Raw genomic sequence first — 19,986 nt, forward strand, 5'->3', positions numbered from 1 at the left:
AATACTGTCTGACTATTCACACATTTTTTTAAGATTGCAAAACGCATGAGCATGGCACAGTCTAGGTTATGAGGAGGGGTTAGGGAAGGAAGAAAAATAATTCTTTCAGCCTTTTGTTTTTTATATTCAATTTCCTTATTTTATTTTTTTTGTTTTCTAATTACATTTAAAAAAAACAAAAACCTTTTTATCTATTACTGCGTGTATTGATATCCTTACACTCTCAGGGGTAGACACCAGTAAGTGAGGGGTCGATTTATCAAACCTTTAACAAAAGGAAAAGTAGAGGTGTTGCCTATAGCAACCAATCAGATTCTAGCTAACATTTTCTAGAATGCACCAGATAAATGATAGCTAGAAACTGATTGGTTGGTACGGGCAACACCTCTACTTTTCCTTTTGTTAAAGGTTTGATAAATCTACCCCTCACATACTGGTTTTTACAAAACCGCTCAGAGAAATCAATATGGCCACCAAGGCTTTCAGGTTCTAACTAATAAAGTCGGTAAATGGTTTCCAATGAATATCAAAACAAGTTTCCCTAATTCAGTGTTTCTAAATGGGGAGGGGGCGGAGGGCCGCCTCCCTCGCGAATAGAGAGACTTTGGGCACTTTCATTAGCACAGCTGTAGAAATTACCGTTTTGCCCTCCTAATGAGTCACTCTGCACTAGTGGTGGAACGTGTTGTTTCTCCATTAGCATGGGTGCTGGAACTGGAGCCACAGGAACGGTGGAGATGTAGTAGGGGGGGCAGGCTGTGGGAACGGCGGGCGGGTATCCAACTTTTGCAGCCTTACCAGCTTCATATACTGTAAAAGAAATAAAACAAAGTATTTTAATAAGGCGTTTTATGTACAAAACCTAATTTTCAATCATCTCTTTTCAATTTTTCAATTCATTCATTGGTGGCGCTGTTACTTCCCTGCGCTTCATAGACCCGGAGACCACGGGATCCGCAAACTGCCGGACCCCAGGTAAGAGACATTTCAAATCTTATCTTTATCTAAACTGATTTCACAGAATACTCCATACTTGCCAACTTTTCCTCGTTGGCTTCAGGGAGATCCCGGGGGAGGTGGGCGTGCGGGTGCGGGGCTTGTCAAATCGCATCATTTTGGCCCCGCCCCTAAACGATTGTCACTATTTTGGCCAATTACAGCAGGGGGTGGGGCTAAGATGATGCGATATTTGCGTCATTAAACCCCGTCCCCGCCACTTATTTATTGCAGGGGCAAGAACCGGGAGGTTGCCCTGCTCTCCCAGGAGCCCAGGATTATTCCGGGAGAATAGGCAACTATGCGTTAAAGAAAAGCAGCTAATGAATCTCTAGAGACTGAAGTGTCTTTTACATTTCTGTCTCCATTACTGAAGTCATGTTGTCTTACCTGTCAGTCTTTGATTAAATCTTGGTCTCCATGAAAATGGCCACCTCCATAGGCATCAATACATGGACATAGGACACAATTTCTGAACTGTGTCATCCTGCCACAAATGGCGAAGCCAACCACGTCTTGTACTGGCTCAGCATCAGGGAGAATGCCAGACTCTTCAGGGAGTGAGGGAGATCACCCCTATTTCAGGGAGTCTCCCTGACATTCAGGGAAAGTTGGCAAGTATGGAACACTCATTTTTTTACTTGAGTTAAGCGTAATGTGCGACCCTTGAAGTGTCTCAGGTCACCATCACTGATCTAGTACATTCTAGAACATGATCGCTAGAACCTGATTGGTTGCAACAGCTCCACTTTCACTTTCTAGAAGCTTTAGTAAATTTACCCCTATGTATAGTCTATTTTGCCTGTATGAAACAAAAGGAGAAGTGTCAAAATATATATATATATATATATATATATATATATATATATATATATGTGTGTGTATATATATTTATAGGAGGTCTGTCTATTAATTACTGCCACGCGTTAGTGAATTTACTAACGCGTGGCAGTAATAATACAATAATAAGTTAGTAAGAAAAAATACGTCAGTAAAATCCTGACACTACAATCAGAAACCAAATATTTTTACATTGTGTCGTGTTGTGATATATGTTCGTACACATGAATCATATTTTCAGTAAAAAAATATTTTTATGGCCTGGCAACCCTGTAATGGTGAATGCTGAAAATGTGTGCACCTGAAAAGCTAAATGTTGTTTATATATGACATGTAGCCCCTCCCCCTCCATCCAGAAACACTAATGCAGACCTGGCCAACCTGTGGCTCTCCAGGTGTTGTGAAACTACAAGCCCCAGCATGCTTTGCCAGTGGATAGGCAACCGATAGCTGCCAAGGCATGCTGGGACTTGTAGTTTCACTAGTGATAGAAAACAGTAACACGCGTGACACTTACGGGCTCTCGGGCAGCAGCAGGTCTCAGGACAACACGGGCAGCGCACATAACAGCAGCAGCTGTGCGGGCAGCACTGGCACCAGCATAGTCCCACCATGGCGAAAAAGAGGAAAGTACCGAGTATGACCAGGCAGACGAACGCCCACTCTGGATATGAGAAAGGATTTGCTGATCAATGAAGAGATACATAGTTTACTAAAGCAAATTATTCTTCCAGTCATTTATTTCTGAAGTCAAACATTGCTATTTGTCTGTATTTAATACTATATTACATATTTGGTGCAGTTCAATAAGTTAAAGAATAATACAGAATATTAATTTGGGGTCCAGCGTTCTTCCCAATGTCTGTAATAATCCAACAAAGCCTTCCTCGTTTCTATTATCTCTTGCCTATTTTAAAAATTCTGCTGTGTTGTCTACGCTCCTCCCCTGTGACCATCAAGCAAGCTGGAAGGTCTGGGAGGAGGGGCATTGACAACATGAGTGGTTGAAGAAAGAGAATAGACCGTTACTGGATTTTCAGTTTTGGGTGGAGTTATCCTTTAATAAACCTACAGTAAATGTAAAGGAGGCCAGAAATATATCTCAACACAATAACGACTGAACATAGTACATAACGATTGTACAAAGATGTGGATTATGATTGGTGCTGCATAATAATGAGTAATAATAATGGCACAGAGGAAGGTAGTATAGTCAGATGTCTCACAAATAATTTATACTGTATTCTTAAATAAAGATTAGGTGATGTTCTACAAGTCTTGTGTCTCTGGGTTCGTCATGAGCAGCCCTGACGTTACTTGTACAGGCCATTGACGCACCGTGGTGGCGGCCATTTTGTGAGCTGAAGCAATGTACAGTCTATCAATTCAGAAGGAACTGATGACATCATTGACACACATGGCTCCAGCTCATAGTGAGTGGATAGGCTGCATTCTCAAGAATTCTACTTCAGATCACAACATGGCTGCCTCTACTGTAAGTAAGCCATAGATCCACCTTAATAAAGTATTCATCATAAAATCTTGTTTAAAATATTTTTGTAAATTCCGGTGTAAACATCATTTTAATGAAGAAAAGTGTGATTTGTTTTGAGTGTGTGTAAATATATTAATACTTAAAGACACATAGAGTAAAACAATATTAATTAGCAAAAAAATTAAACATTTTTGGTTGACGTTATTACAAAGCGAGTTTTTATGGTAACTTAGAGCCAACGTCGCCCCTCCCTCTCTGGAGAGGAAGCAGACACAAGAGACAATCCCATTAGGTAAGGTGATGAACGATGACCTGGCTGATCATAAAGACGTATCGAGTAGATACTGGGTTACATCTTGTACGCTGCAGATGTTTGAGAAACATTCAAACAAAAGGTAATTTATGAAGCTGGAAAAAAACGTTCAGACGCTGCCAGGGGGAAACACAGGATTTGTAGAGGGGGGTTTCCACACCACGCCGCCAGTGGGTGTGGCCAGCATGCATGGGGGCGTGGCTATAATTTTAAACAGTGCTTGGCTGCTCTCCAACTCTTCCTATCCCCATAATATACATAGGTAATGGTGCCTGCACTACTGTTAGGTGCACGCAGCTCTCCCTTTTCAAGCAGAGCCATGTGAAGCAGGGGCAGGGTCCAGACACCTCAATTATATAGTGCTCCAGGCTTGGAGGGGGGTTTCCAGGCACTAGAAATCCCCTCGTTTGCCTATGGCTGCTTATATGTTTTGCTCAGGTGCGTTTTGTTGTGTACATTCGTTCTTCACAGTACAAGCAGATCTGCTGGTTCACTTGTCTGGCAGAGAGCTCCAAGTACACCTTACCCTTCTACTTTCCAGTCGGTCAATGAACCCAAACAAATCTCATTTATGTCTTAAATCATGAGAGCAAGGGATATTGGGGTTGTCTGTGTCTCATATGCCAGTTGTACATCTTAATATGTATACTTGCAGGTATATAATTAGAGTGTAAGCTCTTACGCGCAGGGTCCTCTCTACCCTATATCTCCTGTCTGTCTATCTTGTACTAAACCAGGCGCTTACCCGCAGACACAGGTTCAGAAACAGGACCAAGACGTCACAAAGCAGAACAACAACAACCTGTCCTCCTCTTTCTTTTCTGGTTTGTAGAAGAATCTCTATGTCCCTCTATGGCCAGAAGAGCGATCTCACAGCTGTACCGATTACACCAGTAGGCAGAGGTTCAGCGTTAGGAAAGGCTTAGAAGGCAATAATGCCGACACTTTTACCAACCTGGTAATTCTCTACGAGAGCTCCCTTGTTACTATTGTGTGAGCTATTTATCTCTAAGAACAGCGCTCACAGAAAGGGTATTTTATCTTCCAGGAATAAAAATACAACGTACAGACACTACAAAGAGAATTTACCTTAATCTACAAGGAAAGCACTTTCAACATAGAGATTAGAAGTATGGATTACAGAAAGTGTTACACACCAATATCATCAATGGAATATAACTGTAGGGGTAACAGCAGCCCATTGTAGGCGGTTTTCGTTCTCCAAACTTCTGTATTTTCTATAGAGCGGTTTAAGACCGGAACATAGGCGGTCGACAGCCAGACATTCATTTGGTCGACATTCAGAAAGTCATAACAATTCAAATATAGAATTACAGTATTCTATGGTTAGGTTTAGGGTTAGGGCTCGGGATATTATTGTTGATCTAATAATACTGTCTATATTTCAATTGTCGACTAATAATACAGTCCATGTCATTATTGTCAACTTTCCAACCCTGTCTATATTATGGCGCCCACTATATAAATGTCGATCATGTAACTGTCAAATATATATGTATTACACCCAGCTGCAATGTTTAAATGCCCATGTGTGTGCCCACATCATGAAATAATATGTGTTGCCCCAACATAAATAACTATTGTCACATCAGCAATCAAATAGTAATGTCCACCTTGATTGCCCCCATAATATAATAATACAATAATATTGCCCCTTATTATACTGGAAAATTCAATTAGACCACATGGGGCAAATGTATTAAGCTGAGAGTTTTCCGGTGGGTTTGAAAAACCAATCAGATTCTAGCTATCATTTATTTAGTACATTCTACAAAATGAAAGTTAGAATCTGATTGGTTGCTATAGGCAACATCTCCACTTTTCAAAACCGCCGGAAAACTCTCAGCTTGATACATTTACCCCCATATGTTAATTATAAATAATTTTTGCCCAATTAGTCAATAAATTATGATTGCCCCCATAATTCAAAAGTCAATGGAGCCTCCTCTTATGTTCTGAATGGCAATTGATATCTTCACCATATATAATCTCATACCACCATATATCCTCATGTTCCACCATATACCCTCAAAAGCCATTGCACAGCTGCCATATACCCTCTGAGTGTGTGTACACACAACTGTAGTGTTGCTCAGCTGATCCTAACATTAAAAGGTATATTTAATTGACAAAATGCTTAGATATTTTATATTTGACTTTATGACACTATTGCTACCCCTGTGTGAGTTCAACTTTAATTTATTGCTGTTAAGGTTTTTTAATAATGTCAAAAAATGTAATAAAAAATAAATGATTTAAAAGATATATTTCCCCTGTGCGCCACCCATCATTAATGAATGGAACTGTTTTTAACGGTGACTGTGTCGTATGATGAGCTCCGAATATAAACTGTGCGCAACGCTGTGTGAACCCCAAGAGTCGGATTCGGAATGAAACGCAAATGTAAGTGTAATTGCTTTTGAGAGCGTTGCATGTAAGTGTATACCTATGTATGTCGTATTCAGAGCTGAGGACGAGTCCAGGTCTGAATGAGCAGCAGGAGCGTGCGTAGACAACAGACGCACCCCTCAGACACTTCCGTCCAACTTGTGAACATGTACACAAACCTGGTATTTTATATGTTACGAACGCAATCACTATGAAGCATCATTTAAACTTGAATAACGTAGCTAATACTGCAGGAACAACTTCCCAACATGTGTACAAAAATGAAAATATTCTTAATCTTTCCTACAACGCGTTCGGCAAATACTAATTAATGGCTGAGCGGCTAATAAAGTCTCAAAAAGGGTCTGAGAATCATCACAAACCTCTAATTACAAGTGTTTTGCTGATTTGGGTGTTCAACATCATCTGCTGCTACCAACACCTGCCCCTGGCAACCTGCAAATAAAACCTATTTTTCAACGGTATCTGTGACTACATCCCAGTCTGGATCCATACACAATGGCTCGAACACTCCCTTACTGTATATTGCCTATGGTAGAACACCCCTTCCATTCCCCGTCATGCCTCCTCAGGCGTAAGGAGTCGTACATGCCAGAAAGTCACAGGTGTATAGCCACAGTTACGTACGTTCACTTTCTAAGCATGATCAGTGCGAAAAAACATACTAAGTTGCTACACAAACAGGTATACGTCTCACCCTGAATCATCATCATCATCACCATTTATTTATATAGCGCCACTGATTTCGCAGCGCTGTACAGAGAACTCATTCACATCAGTCCCTGCCCCATTGGAGCTTACAGTCTAAATTCCCTAAGATAGAGAGAGAGAGAGACTACGGTCAATTTTGATAGCAGCCAATTAACCTACTAGTATGTTTTTGGAGTGTAGGAGGAAACCGAAGCACCCAGAGGAAACCCACGCAAACACGGGGAGAACATACAAACTCCTGACCCCAGCGCTGTGAGGCAGAAGTGCTAACCACTTAGCCACCGTGCTGCCCACGCCCTAAATGCGCAGGTATGGTCTTCTGCAATTATGAACAATGTTCATATATTCCGTGGCATTTAATCATTGCTCCTTGTATCAATAAACACACTACAATGCATCCCACTTATTGAACAATTAGTTTGTGGGAATAGTAAGCAATTATACCTAATAACGAGGCAACTCGCTGTAAACAATTGGCAACCTGTTATTAAGTACGCCTTCAGGTAGCTTTTTAAAACCGCATGTTGATACATTATGGGCTCATTAGAATACTGCATGATGAGTACTATTAATTTCACTATGGAAACAATGCCACCCTATTGTTATATTTCCATGAGCTTATGCTCTTCTTCTTACTATACAGTCCAGTATAACCATCTAGTTTATCTCGGGATCCTTTGTAAGGCGTGGAAATAAAATCCTGCTCACCGAGTTCTTTGTGTCTTCTCCGCACTGCACCCACTCGTGTCAAAGTATGAATGGGGTTCCTGAGATAGCACAAAGCATCAAAGACCTCTACTCTGCTACTTGCCATCCATAGATTTATATCGCAGCCATCAGCTGCCTCCTTTGATAATAGTACTACAGACCACCCATCGCTGCTGTATGAACCCCCCTCTGGGATTTACTATCGAGCACTTTCTAGGTGCACAAAAACATTCAACTGTTCACAGAAATTTTCAAATCAACCTTATTAATATAGGAAAATGTGAATTTTAACTGTATATTACATTGAAACGGCTGTATATTATTTTCCAATCACAAAATAAAGATTGTAAGCTCCATGGATATAACATTCAATGATCTCACTTTTTTGTATGTTGCTATTGTTAGTTATTGAATTTTATTTAGCACGTACAGCTGTACTAAGCGCTGTACACAGAGAATTAGGCAGGTAGAGTTTCTCTATGGTACTGAATTTACAATCTAGTTTCTAGTAGAGAGAGAGAGAGTTGAATCTACGCCCATTAGTGCAGTGTAAATTCAAGTTGGTGGATTGCGATTTCACCTCTGAAGCTGCTAAGGCTTTCTTCATTGATCGTTCTTATTTTATAGAAATTTGTGTGTGTATTTACAAATGAAATACCCCAACACAACATCACTCACTGAAATGTTTTTCTTTTCATAGGCACGGTGCCTCAGTGGTTAGCACTTCTGCCTCACAGCACTGGGGTCATGAGTTCAATTCCCAACCATGGCCTGATCTGTGTGGAGTTTGTATGTTCTCCCCGTGTTTGCGTGGGTTTCCTCCGGGTGTTCCGGTTTCCTCCCACACTCCTCTCTCTCTGTCTGTGTATGTATGTTAGGGAATTTAGACTGTAAGCTCCAATGGAGCAGGGACTGAAGTGAATGAGTTCTCTGTACAGCGCTGCGGAATCAGTGGCGCTATATAAATAGTGATGGTGATGATACGCAAAGCAGAAGGTTATACCTGCTGTATTAAATGAGGCCGAAAAGTATTTTTCCCTATGAAAACAAATGGTTAAAAAGTTTTATCGCACTTACGACCTGGTTTCCGTGAACCGCAAACTTGATGCATATGTTACATACGTGACTCAATATATGGTCTAAATTAAAATATATTTGCGTGCGCATTTTTGCAAGTCGTGTTCAAAGTGATTTGTACAATGTAATAAAGAGTTGAGAAAGGGGTGTGAATTTGGGTCACCCTCCTAGTGTGGAAACCTATATAATTACTGTGGGTCAGCAATGAAAGCGATTAGATGGCAATAACCCAGCTAATTCTCAGTCACTTTGTTTTATGACTTCTGTTTTGCAGTTTGTGTAACGTGACCTGTGACACATTCCTGCTAGTGCTGTAAAATATTCAACCACATAAACCTATTTATTTCATGTCTCCAACATGATCCCTGCCCTGAGACAAAATGCTCTGCTCCCAAACCTCCCACAATGTAATACTGCCGCTAACTCTACTGAATTAACCACCCCCCTTCTCATCAATTGATTCATTCGCCCTCGGTAATGTCAATAACTTGGAAATAAACAGCTTTTTGCATCAGGTGAAAGGGGTCAGGTCGGGGGGTTCAATTTTTTTGTGCCCTAGTGCCCCCCATCACCGTGTCCTGCCGTAGTGCCAAGCTGGCACGTCGCCGGTGTATACTTCAGATGAGAACAGATCGATATTTCAAGGCCTTGTAAGCCAGGGTATAGTCAGAGGTAATTACTTTTACCTTGAAATCTTCTGGACTAAGTGCTGACAGCTGAAATCAAATCAAAGGCTGGTAACTGGGCTTAAAAAAAAAATATTTTTTAAAATAGCACCTGTCACCAGTGGAGGCAGCCATTTTGTCAGAGAAAAAAAATATGCACGAGAATGTAGACAGCTGATTCAATAGGAAATAGCCACATCACAGAGGCAATTAATGACTAATTATAAGACCCTGGTTTCATGCTTCCCAACATTTGGGTATTCTACATTGGCACAGGGGGCGTGGCCACACCACAATAAGGGTGTGGTCATGTCACAATGGGGGGCGTGGTCATACCCGAAGGATAACTCCACCCAAAATGGGCAGAGATCAATAAATGATACTAATATTCAGATTTGGAGTTATTCTTTAAAGGAATGGACGGGAGTTAGCTCTGCACTTATTGTGTAGTTTTGATTTTCATCTAACGTTGTTTAAACTGATAAAATATGTTCTAAAAGTATTAATTGGTAAATATGTGTCATAAAGGAGGTTTAATTATAACTGCGCCACTTCCAGTGATAACATCGCTCTGGCGCCATTTGAGGTACAAACTTACTAACTCTGAAAACGTGAGGTATTGATATAACTCTTATTCCTTTCTGATATTGGTTACACCAGACAGAGGCAACCAGTAGTTCTCTATCCGCTGAGAAACTACAATTCCCAGCATGCACGGGTTGTCTACCTCCTGTGTGCAATTGATTTTCTAGATCAGTGTTACTTAGAACAGCTATTTACTTATATTTATGCAACATCTTTTAGATTAAAAGGGAATATAATAAGTAGAAGTGGGGTTTATATTCCCTGTAGTTTTCTGTGCAAATGTAAGTTTACTAGAGGACACCAATCATGAGACTGGGAGAACAATCTAAGATCATTTGCACAGTTTAAATCTTTCAACTGGAATTAGGATATTGAAGTTCCATAAACTTTGCGCCCATCGCCTACGTGCAGCCTCCTTCTGCTGTCCTGTGAGCTTGGCGTCAACATCTGGATTCCTCCATAGTGGGAGTGGCCTCATTAATTTAACGACTGCTGAGGTCACAAGAGGGTGGTTATACAACACTTGTCCCCTTCCATAATAAGCGGGGCCAGTGCTAGCACCCAAATTAATGGAAGGCGGAGTGCAGGGACAGGGGCTAATGTTATTGAAAAAAACAATACTGAAGGTCAAGTATCAGGGAGTGGTGTTGGGTTCAGGGTATTTCAGTGGGTGATGGAAGGTGTCAGGGTGTGGTGGTGAGTGAGGGGTATTTCAGTGGGTGATGGATGGTGTCAGGGAGTGGTGTTGAGTTCAGGGTATTTCAGTGGGTGATGGATGGTGTCAGGGAGTGGTGTTGAGTTCAGGGTATTTCAGTGGGTGATGGATGGTGTCAGGGAGTGGTGTTGAGTTGGGGTATTTCAGCGAGTGATGGTATTTCAGTGGGTGATGGATGTTGAGTTGGGGTATTTCAGTGGGTGATGGATGGTGTCAGGGAGTGATGTTAAGTTGGGGTATTTCAGTGGGTGATGTTGCGTTGGGGTATTTCAGTGGGTGATGGATGGTGTCAGGGAGTGATGTTGAGTTGGGGTATTTCAGTGGGTGATGGATGGTGTCAGGGAGTGGTGGTGAGTTCAGGGTATTTCAGTAGGTGATGGATGGTGTCAGGGAGTGATGTTGAGTTGGGGTATTTCAGTGGGTGATGGAAGGTGTCAGGGAGTGATGTTGAGTTGGGGTATTTCAGTGGGTGATGGTATTTCAGTGAGTGATGTTGCGTTGGGGTATTTCAGTGGGTGATGGATGGTGTCAGTTCAGGGTATTTCAGTGGGTGATGAATGGTGTCAGTTCAGGGTATTTCAGTGGGTGATGGATGGTGTCAGTTCAGGGTATTTCAGTGGGTGATGAATGGTGTCAGTTCAGGGTATTTCAATGAGTGATGGATGGTGTCAGGGAGTGATGTTGAGTTGGGGTATTTCAGCGAGTGATGGATGGGGTCAGACAGTGGTGTTGAGTTCAGGGTATTTCAGTTAGTGAAGGATGGTGTCATGAAGTGATGTTGAGTTGGGGTAATTCAGTGGGTGATGGATGGTGGCAGGGAGTGGTGGTGAGTTCAGGGTATTTCAGTGGGTGATGGATGGTGTCAGGGAGTGATGTTGAGTTGGTGTATTTCAGTGGGTGATGGATGGTGTCAGGGAGTGATGTTGAGTTGGTGTATTTCAGTGGGTGATAGATGGTGTCAGGGAGTGGAGGTGAGTTGGGGTATTTCAGTGGGTGATGGATGGTGTCAGGGAATGGTGGTGAGTTGGGGTATTTCAGTGGGTGATGGATGGTGTCAGTGAGTGGTGGTGAGTTGGTGTATTTCAGTGGGTGATGGATGGTGTCAGGAAGTGGTGGTGAGTTGGTGTATTTCAGTGGGTGATGGATGGTGTCAGGGAGTGATGTTGAGTTGGTGTATTTCAGTGGGTGATAGATGGTGTCAGGGAGTGGAGGTGAGTTGGGGTATTTCAGTGGGTGATGGATGGTGTCAGGGAGTGGTGGTGAGTTGGTGTATTTCAGTGGGTGATGGATGGTGTCAGGGAGTGGTGGTGAGTTGGTGTATTTCAGTGGGTGATGAATGGTGTCAGGGAGTGGTGGTGAGCTTCGGGTGTAAAATTTGTCCAATAAGCCATACTGTCTGCCTCACGCATAATGACTATCATACCCATCTTCTTGTTTTTTTAAACTGCCCATGTAATAATTCTCTGTGTGACTTTTTGCTAGTTTGGAAGTCAAGTTTGAAAAAGTAAAAATGTCACTATAAAGTCACCACCAAATGCATCTAATTTTAAATGAGACAAGCGTGCTTGTCCTAGTTGATTCTAGTCCTCAACTAGAATTATGGCGACTGCGGAATTCTGTGATATTTATCTCTGATATGTCCTGCGTTAGGCTTCTGTCAAATAACTAGGATAGTAAAATATGACAAAACCAGGCAGAAACAGCCATTTATTCAGTGGGAAAGCCTTTACTGCACACAAATCCGCCCTCCGCCTGTACAAACATCTACTGCACAAACCTATGCACCCCCCACATATCTAGGTATGTTTGAGCACAATAAGGTAGGCAATGCCACCAAAATACATCCCTTCCCCTCACCTGAAGTCTCAGTCTGTAAAGAAAAACCTAATTTCTGTATGTGGGTACACCTGGTCCACTCTCAGCTAGGAATGCACTGATCCACCCAGGTCCTTCTATCAGAAGATGCAAAATTTGGCACTCCAACAAAATCGCCAGACACCTGAAATAAAGAATATTAATAATTTGCACCATTCACAGAATTGTCACGTTCTGTGAACGGTGCAAGTGATCATATTCTTTATTTCAGGTGTTTTCGATTTCAGATTACTCGGTCACTCCCTCAATGTTAGGTGCTCGATACACTCACCTTCTGGGACTGGGAGTGTGTAGTGCTTAGTTGCGGAAACTCTGATGTCACTGACTCCAAATGAATGGATAGGCGGCACTCTCAGTGATGTCACTGGCTCCTAGTGAATGGAAAGGCTGCACTCTCAGTGATGTCACTGGTTCCTAGTGATTGGATAGACTGTATTCTCAGTGATGTTACTGGTCCCTAGTAAAAAGGATAGGCTGCATTCCCAGTGATGTCACTGGTTCCTAGTAAAAGGATAGGCTGCATTCTCAGTAATGTCATCGGCTCCTAGTGAATGGATAGGCTGCATTCTCAGTGATGTCACTGGTTCCTAGTGAATGGATAGGCTGCATTCTCAGTAATGTCATTGGCTCCTAGTGAATGGATAGGCTGCATTTTCAGTGATGTCACTGATCCCTAGTGAATGGATAGGCTGCATTTTCAGTGATGTCACTGGTTCCTAGTGAATGGATAGGCTGCATTCTCAGTGATGTCACTGGTTTCTAGTGAATGGATAGGCTGCATTCTCAGTGATGTCACTGGTTTCTAGTGAATGGATAGGCTGCATTCTCAGTGATGTCACTGGTTCATAGTGATCGGATAGGCTGCATTCTCAGTGATGTCACTGGTTTCTAGTGAATGGATAGGCTGCATTCTCAGTGATGTCATTGGTTCCAAGTGAATGGCTGGGCTGCATTCTCAGGGATGTCACTTGTTCCAGGTGAATGGCTGGGCTGCATTCTCAGTGATATCACTGGTTCTTAGTGACTGGATAGGCTGCATTCTCAGTGATGTCACTGGTTCCTAGTGACTGGATAGGCTGCATTCTCAGTGATGTCACTGGTTCCTAGTGACTGGATAGGCTGCATTCTCAGTGATGTCACTGGTTCCTAGTGAATTAATAAGCTGCATTTTCACTGCCTGTTGGCAATGGGGTTACTTTAAATGTGTTTAGCAAACAACAGGAAATAAAGCTTGATTTATCTATGTCAAGAGCTGTAAAACTAAATATACTCATGGGTAAAACAGGATAAAAACCTCCTACAAGCAGCTAATTAATACAATCAGGGGTGTGCTGTGTAATTGTGAAAGCTGTTATTACCTCAACAACTAGATTGAAATTCAGGTTCATTCATGTTACACAAATTTCCCTTGCCCTACTTTTACAATCAATATAATTAAGGCCAGCCATCTGCTCGGTGGAAGCAACACGGACATTACTGTGAGGACAGGCTGCAGTCAGCACCTCACTTCACTGCTGAACTCTACAGGGGAAGGCAACAGAGTGACAGCCGCCAATCAAGAGCAGTGTGTGAGGCCGCGGCATTACACTACGGCATCAATCAAGAGCACGCTCCTGAGATTTAATATAAACTGAATGGAACTATGATAATGATACAATCGCCATGGTACCCTGGGAGCCGATGCGCCCAGTTTGGGAGCCACTGTTAACCCCTTAATAATTGCAATTTATATTTTGCTGCAGATGGGGAATAAGAGCTGTTTTACCGGTAAAAAGAGAAATTCTTCCTAGTTAGACCCAATGATGTTGATGCAGAGATTTCCACAAAATAAGAGTTACTTACTCTTAAAAGAAGAGCACAGAAATTGAGCATAATTTCCGTCCATATGCAGAACGGTACACATCTAAATCATTGTCATCAGCGCGCACATCCTGCAAGCTTAGAAAGATATCCTAAATATGAGTGAGCTAGTTCTTCCAATAATAATAAAATGTGATGCAATAAAAGATCCTAGTAGCAAAGGTCAATTTTATGTGTAATAAGGGCGTAGAAAGCTGTGCAGTAGACACTTCTAATGTCTTAATAACTGTATTTTAAGGGGGCTGGGGGTATTAGGGAAAAAAAAGTTTTTTTCTTTAATGTTTTTTTATCATTAATGACTATGGGCCTGATTCATTAAGGATCTTAACTTGAGAAACTTCTTATTTCAATCTCCTGGACAAAACCATGTTACAATGCAAGGGGTGCAAATTAGTTTTCTGTTTTGCACATAAGTTAAATACTGACTGTTTTTTCATGCAGCACACAAATACTTGATAGCTTATTTGTACACTGAAATTTAAAGTTGATATTTGTGTGCTACATGAAAAAACAGTCAGTATTTAACTTATGTGCAAAACAGAATACTAATTTGCACCCCTTGCATTGTAACATGGTTTTGTCCAGGAGACTGAAATAAGAAGTTTCTCTAGTTAAGATCCTTAATGAATCAGGCCCTATATATTATTAACAGGTGACAATAATTGCAGTATCCTGCAGCGTATTGTGTCTGTCTCAATATGGCAAGTGCCATATAGGCAGAGTGTATCTAGACCCGTATTCAACGACAACAACGAAAAAAACGCTGTTTTTTCATGTAGCACACAAATATCAACTTTAAATTTCAGTGTACAAATAAGCTATCAAGCATTTGTGTGCTACAAGAAAAAACAGTCAGTATTTAACTTATGTGTAAAATAACAAACTAATTTGCACCCCTTGCATTGCAACATGGTTTTGTCCGGAAAACTTAAGTAAGAAAACTTACTCAATTTCTTGCCTAAGTTCCTTAATGAATCAGGCCCAATATGTTAATTTTGCATACATTCATTAAAACAGTACCATTATCAGCAGTAAAGCACTGATTTGTCTAGTTGGGAGGGAAAGAAGAGGATTCCGGGTGGGTTAGGAGTCTTGCGCTCCCTCCACTGCCTGAAACATCCCTCACAATTCCCAAAATCTTATGAACCAGTTCTTAGAATTAATATTTTATACCAAAGCATGAATGATGGAGCAGCCTTTAATGAAATTTAAAAATCCACAGTATACATTATTAAGTGTATATGAATCCACAGTATGCATTATTAAAACTGAAGTGTTTCATAAAATGTTGAAAGAGTGAGTAATAGTTATCTTAAGTCTTATTAAACCTGATGTCAACCAGGAAGAAAAAAGTAATTTATCTCTAGCAGAATGGTCTATTAATGGGGAACTATTCACTTGTATTAATGGCTGAAGTCACTTTATTTTTTTTTTTTTTAGAATGTAACAGACACAAGGTATAGTTTTTGTAAATTGCATCCCCTTCTATAGTTTATAATTTATCATTTGTTATTTTAAAGCAATGGGGAAGGCCAGTAGGCGGTTGCACACGGAGAGGAATTAGTATCGGAGGGGATGTGGCCACTATGCAGGTTATTGGTGAGAGTATATTTACAATACTGTGTTCAGAAGGATATAAATAAAATGACAGATTGTGCAAAGAGGGGCAATTAAAAAGGAGCATGGTCTACATCACAAATAGTACCAGGACAGACTACAGGACCTCAGTATGTATAGCTTCAAGTAGAGAAGGGAGAGGGGAGATATATCACAGAACCAAATGTATCATGAATTTAACAAGGTACGGGAGAGGAGCATTCTACCGAGCAATAGGATAAGAGGACATTCATACAACAGGAGGGTTAGAGGAAAAATGACTTCACCGAAACAGTAGTGGATAGGTAGAATAGATGATAGAGACTAATATTATATGGTAAGGGAGTTTAAACATGAGTGAGACATAAGGCTATCCTAAATCTGAAATATAGATAAATATCTGCCATAAAACCCTCCTGTAGTCTCTTTGTAACATGACTTTTAAGTACGGCTATTGTCTCTTCATACAGGTGGCATGTTCTCCACACCGGTCATTATCTCCACCCAATATTGCCTCCAAGACTTCTCCCGTGATGGCTCCTGAACTCCCTACACTGCCTCAACCGAATCTCTTAGAATCTACAATCCCCACTCAAAACTCACCTACCTATGCTGGCCTATCCTACCACCTCCTGACCATCTTGTCCATCACCTGCTCTTCCTTCGCTCACCATCTCCATTTCATCCCAGTTGCTCCTCCTGTCTCTCACCACCCCCTCCCTCTAGAATGTAAGCTCTCGCGGGCAGGATCCTCTCCATCTACTGTTTCATGTCTGTCTACTGTCCGTCTCCCTCATACGCCCTGTCACGTCTCCTATAACATTCTGTGTGAGCCCCCCATAGTATTACTCACACCCATCTGTGCTACTTATGCGGAACTGCCTCATGTATTTGTGGTTTTGCTCAATGTGTTATTTATGTCCTATCTGTATTTGTACGATTGTCCGGATATACAGAACCTGTGGTGCCTTATTCATAAATACATAAATAATAATAATGCACGGAGGCTGCCCCCATCCACTGCTGGTTCACCTACTGACGTCAGGGGGTCTGAAATCAACATTGCAAAAACCTATATTGAGCACATACCGTACATCTCCACAGTCATATGAGAGAACATTTTAACATTTCCAGGTAATGTTAGAAACAATCAAACATTAGATAATATCTAGTTATCAAATAAAGACCTTTCTGATTTATATTATATTTGTGAACATACTGGATATGTGGCTACATGTAAAATTATATGGATATATACTGGACATGTAGTGGTATATAACGCTGTACGGATGTGTATATATATATATATATATATATGTATAAGATGAAACTGTTCCATTATACCATCCATAGCAGCAAGTCAACAGAAGAAATATCTATATAGATACACACAATGCATATCTATAATATAAATGTCTAGTGGCGTGTGTGTCTGTCTGTGTGTGGAAAAAATAAAACCAAGCTGCAGTGCCACCTGCTGGGCGGAGTTATACACTGACCTACTAAATTCTTAGTGTGTGTGGAAAAAAAAATTCAGAAAGGGATGAAATTTGGTATACTAAGATGTTTTTAATTTGTTAATTTAATTTGTTATTTGGTAAAAGTGTTTATAAAGATTTAAAAAATATATATATATTTCTTGAAGGAGAAATGACAGTGGGGAGTGGTTGGTGGTTGCCGGGGGTGACAGTGGGGAGTGGTTTGTGGTTGAGGCCTGGGCTATGGCCCAAATGCATGACAAGAACCTTTTTAAGACCTTAAGTAGCTTGATTTGACTAGAATGCATGAGTATCATGCACGGGTTAACTTGTATATATATATATATATATATATATATATATATATATGTTACTGTTTGGAAAATGTATCAATTGAGGATATACAAATGTAGGTGTGTTACAGACAAATAGGAGACAGCCCATGGAGAGTCCTATTATAGGGAGAGTATATACAATAGGTGGATTGGGAAGGTCTGTACAGGAGCTAATCCAAAATACAGAGGCACATTTTATGAAGGCTTTAATTACAGATAGAAACTGGAGACACACAGGAAAAACTTGATGGCATTTACTTTTTTAGTAAGAAGTCAAAGACAAATAAACGATATGCTGAAAATTTATTTAAGTGACTGATTTCTACTGATGCACCTGACAGTACTTAGACATGACATCGCCTGGATTACATGAGACACCCACATTACATCTGTAATAACATTGGCAAAGTGCACATTTATGTACTCTCACAGCCCATCATTACCCCCACTGTCAGCAAGAAAGTTTAAGTAATGTAAATTAATTTCTCCCTAAATTTAGGGTCCACCATACAGGGCATTAATTGAGCATAGATTTATTTTGTGTGATCACTTGTAGGTAATAGACCACAGTCATTATATTCATTATCAGGACAACACACTGCTCTGCAAGTGATCATATATATGCAGCGTTCACCCAGGAGATAGCTGAGATATTTTAGCTCTGGCCCCATGTGGTATAATATCATACTTGCCAACTTTTCCTCGCTGGCTTCAGGGAGATCCCGAGGGAGGTGGGCGTGCAGGGGCGGGTGTTGATGAATGGCCACATTTTGGCACCGCCCCTAAAAGATTGTCACAATTTTGGCCAATTACAGAAGGGGGCGTGGCTAAGATGGCACAATATTTGCGTTATTAAGCCCCGCCCCACAACTTATCTATTGTGGGGTCGAGAACCAGGAGGTTGCCCTGCTCTCCCGGGAGCCCGGGAGGCCTCCCAGAAATGCGGGAGTCTCCTGGACATTCCGGGAGAGTAGGCAACTATGCATTAAAGAAAAGCAGCTAATGAATCTCTAGAGACTGAAGTGTCTTTTACATTTTTGTCTCCATTACTGAAGTCATGTTGTCTTACCTGTCAGTCTTTGATTAAATCTTGGTCTCCATGAAAATGGCCACCTCCATAGGCATCAATACATGGACATAGGACACAATTTCTGAACTGTGTCATCATGCCACAGATGGTGAAGCCAACCACGTCTTGTACTGTCTCAGCCCCAGGGAGAATGCCAGACTCTTCAGGGAGTGAGGGAGATCACCCCTATTTCAGGGAGTCTCCCTGACATTCAGGGAGAGTTGGCAAATATGTATTACAGTATGGGCCGATTAGTACAATTAAGGTACAAGCAGAGTGTGGTGCAGAATTGTGTACAGCAAAGTAGAGATAATACATCAGTGACAAACAGATGACATGTTTCATTCAGCCACATGTTGTACAACAAACAAGCAATGATTTAATGTCTGGGGAACGTGTGCTAGAGGGGTAGGGATATTAATTGAGGTTTATACCTAATCCTGCATTCAGCACAGAGGCCGACACGCAGGTGTAATGCCATAAAGGCACTATCTGGAAATAAATGTGGGATTGTACTAGGCGACCTAGTTCTTGTTTTCCTAGGAAACCAATTAATGTCTCACAGGCAGTAAACGAACGAGACCTCACCCAGCCGCACGGGTTTTACAAGATTAGTGTGGTGTTAAAACTGCAATCACTAACAGGGAGCTGTTCCTTTCTGTTTGTTACCTGGACATGTGCTTTTATAAGAATTACACTAGTTGACTATGTACTCATTATTATTACAGGGAAAAGGGATGGGCTGTCCCAACGTCAGACGAGCCGGCCTAGAAGCGATCCCATGGCCCCGGCGAGGAGCGTGGAGACAGATGGAAGACACAGATGGATGAATAACAGATCTGGAGAAACACAGAGAAGGAGACACTGGGTACCTGGCATAAATTTCACTTCAAAACTGGGCAAGAGATCAGCAAGCAGCCCTGTCTTGCCTGGAAGAGAAAGAGGAGACAGAAGATAGGAAAGTTAGTACAGAGAAATCGCACCTAGAAGAATGGTCTATTTACTGCTGCAAGAGAGACTGGACAGAGGCAAGATGGAGGCAACGGACAGAGCGGAGGCAGTCTTGTTCTAATCAATTCATTAGGAACTAATGTCACATCGCTGAGGCATGAGGCACAAAGCACTTCATGCCTCAGTGATCCCACTAGTTCCAAGGCAATAAATATGCTGCATTATCAAGAAAATCGGTTCAACCAACAAAATGGCTGCCTCCACTGTGCATAGGCGATAGGTACATT

The 19,986-nt window shown here is 41.4% G+C and overlaps 1 protein-coding gene across 6 annotated transcripts in view; it reads right to left on the reverse strand.

The window, feature by feature from the left end:
• The window catches only part of ILDR2 (immunoglobulin like domain containing receptor 2), a 199,593-nt gene that overhangs the window by 11,164 nt on the left and 168,443 nt on the right, over positions 1–19,986 (reverse strand). For 4 of the 6 annotated variants that reach the window (XM_075197345.1, XM_075197346.1, XM_075197343.1 and 1 more), the window contains exons 4-6: positions 19,621–19,677; positions 2,354–2,500; positions 640–810 (exon numbers count right to left, since the gene is read on the reverse strand). In XM_075197345.1, coding sequence (XP_075053446.1) covers positions 640–810; positions 2,354–2,500; positions 19,621–19,677 — 375 coding nt within the window. The remainder of the gene's footprint in view (positions 1–639; positions 811–2,353; positions 2,501–19,620; positions 19,678–19,986) is intronic. The other 2 variants (XM_075197348.1, XM_075197347.1) reach the window with 1 other exon arrangement.

Source organism: Mixophyes fleayi, chromosome 2 (genome assembly GCF_038048845.1).
Source record: "Mixophyes fleayi isolate aMixFle1 chromosome 2, aMixFle1.hap1, whole genome shotgun sequence".
Lineage (NCBI taxonomy): Eukaryota > Metazoa > Chordata > Amphibia > Anura > Limnodynastidae > Mixophyes > Mixophyes fleayi.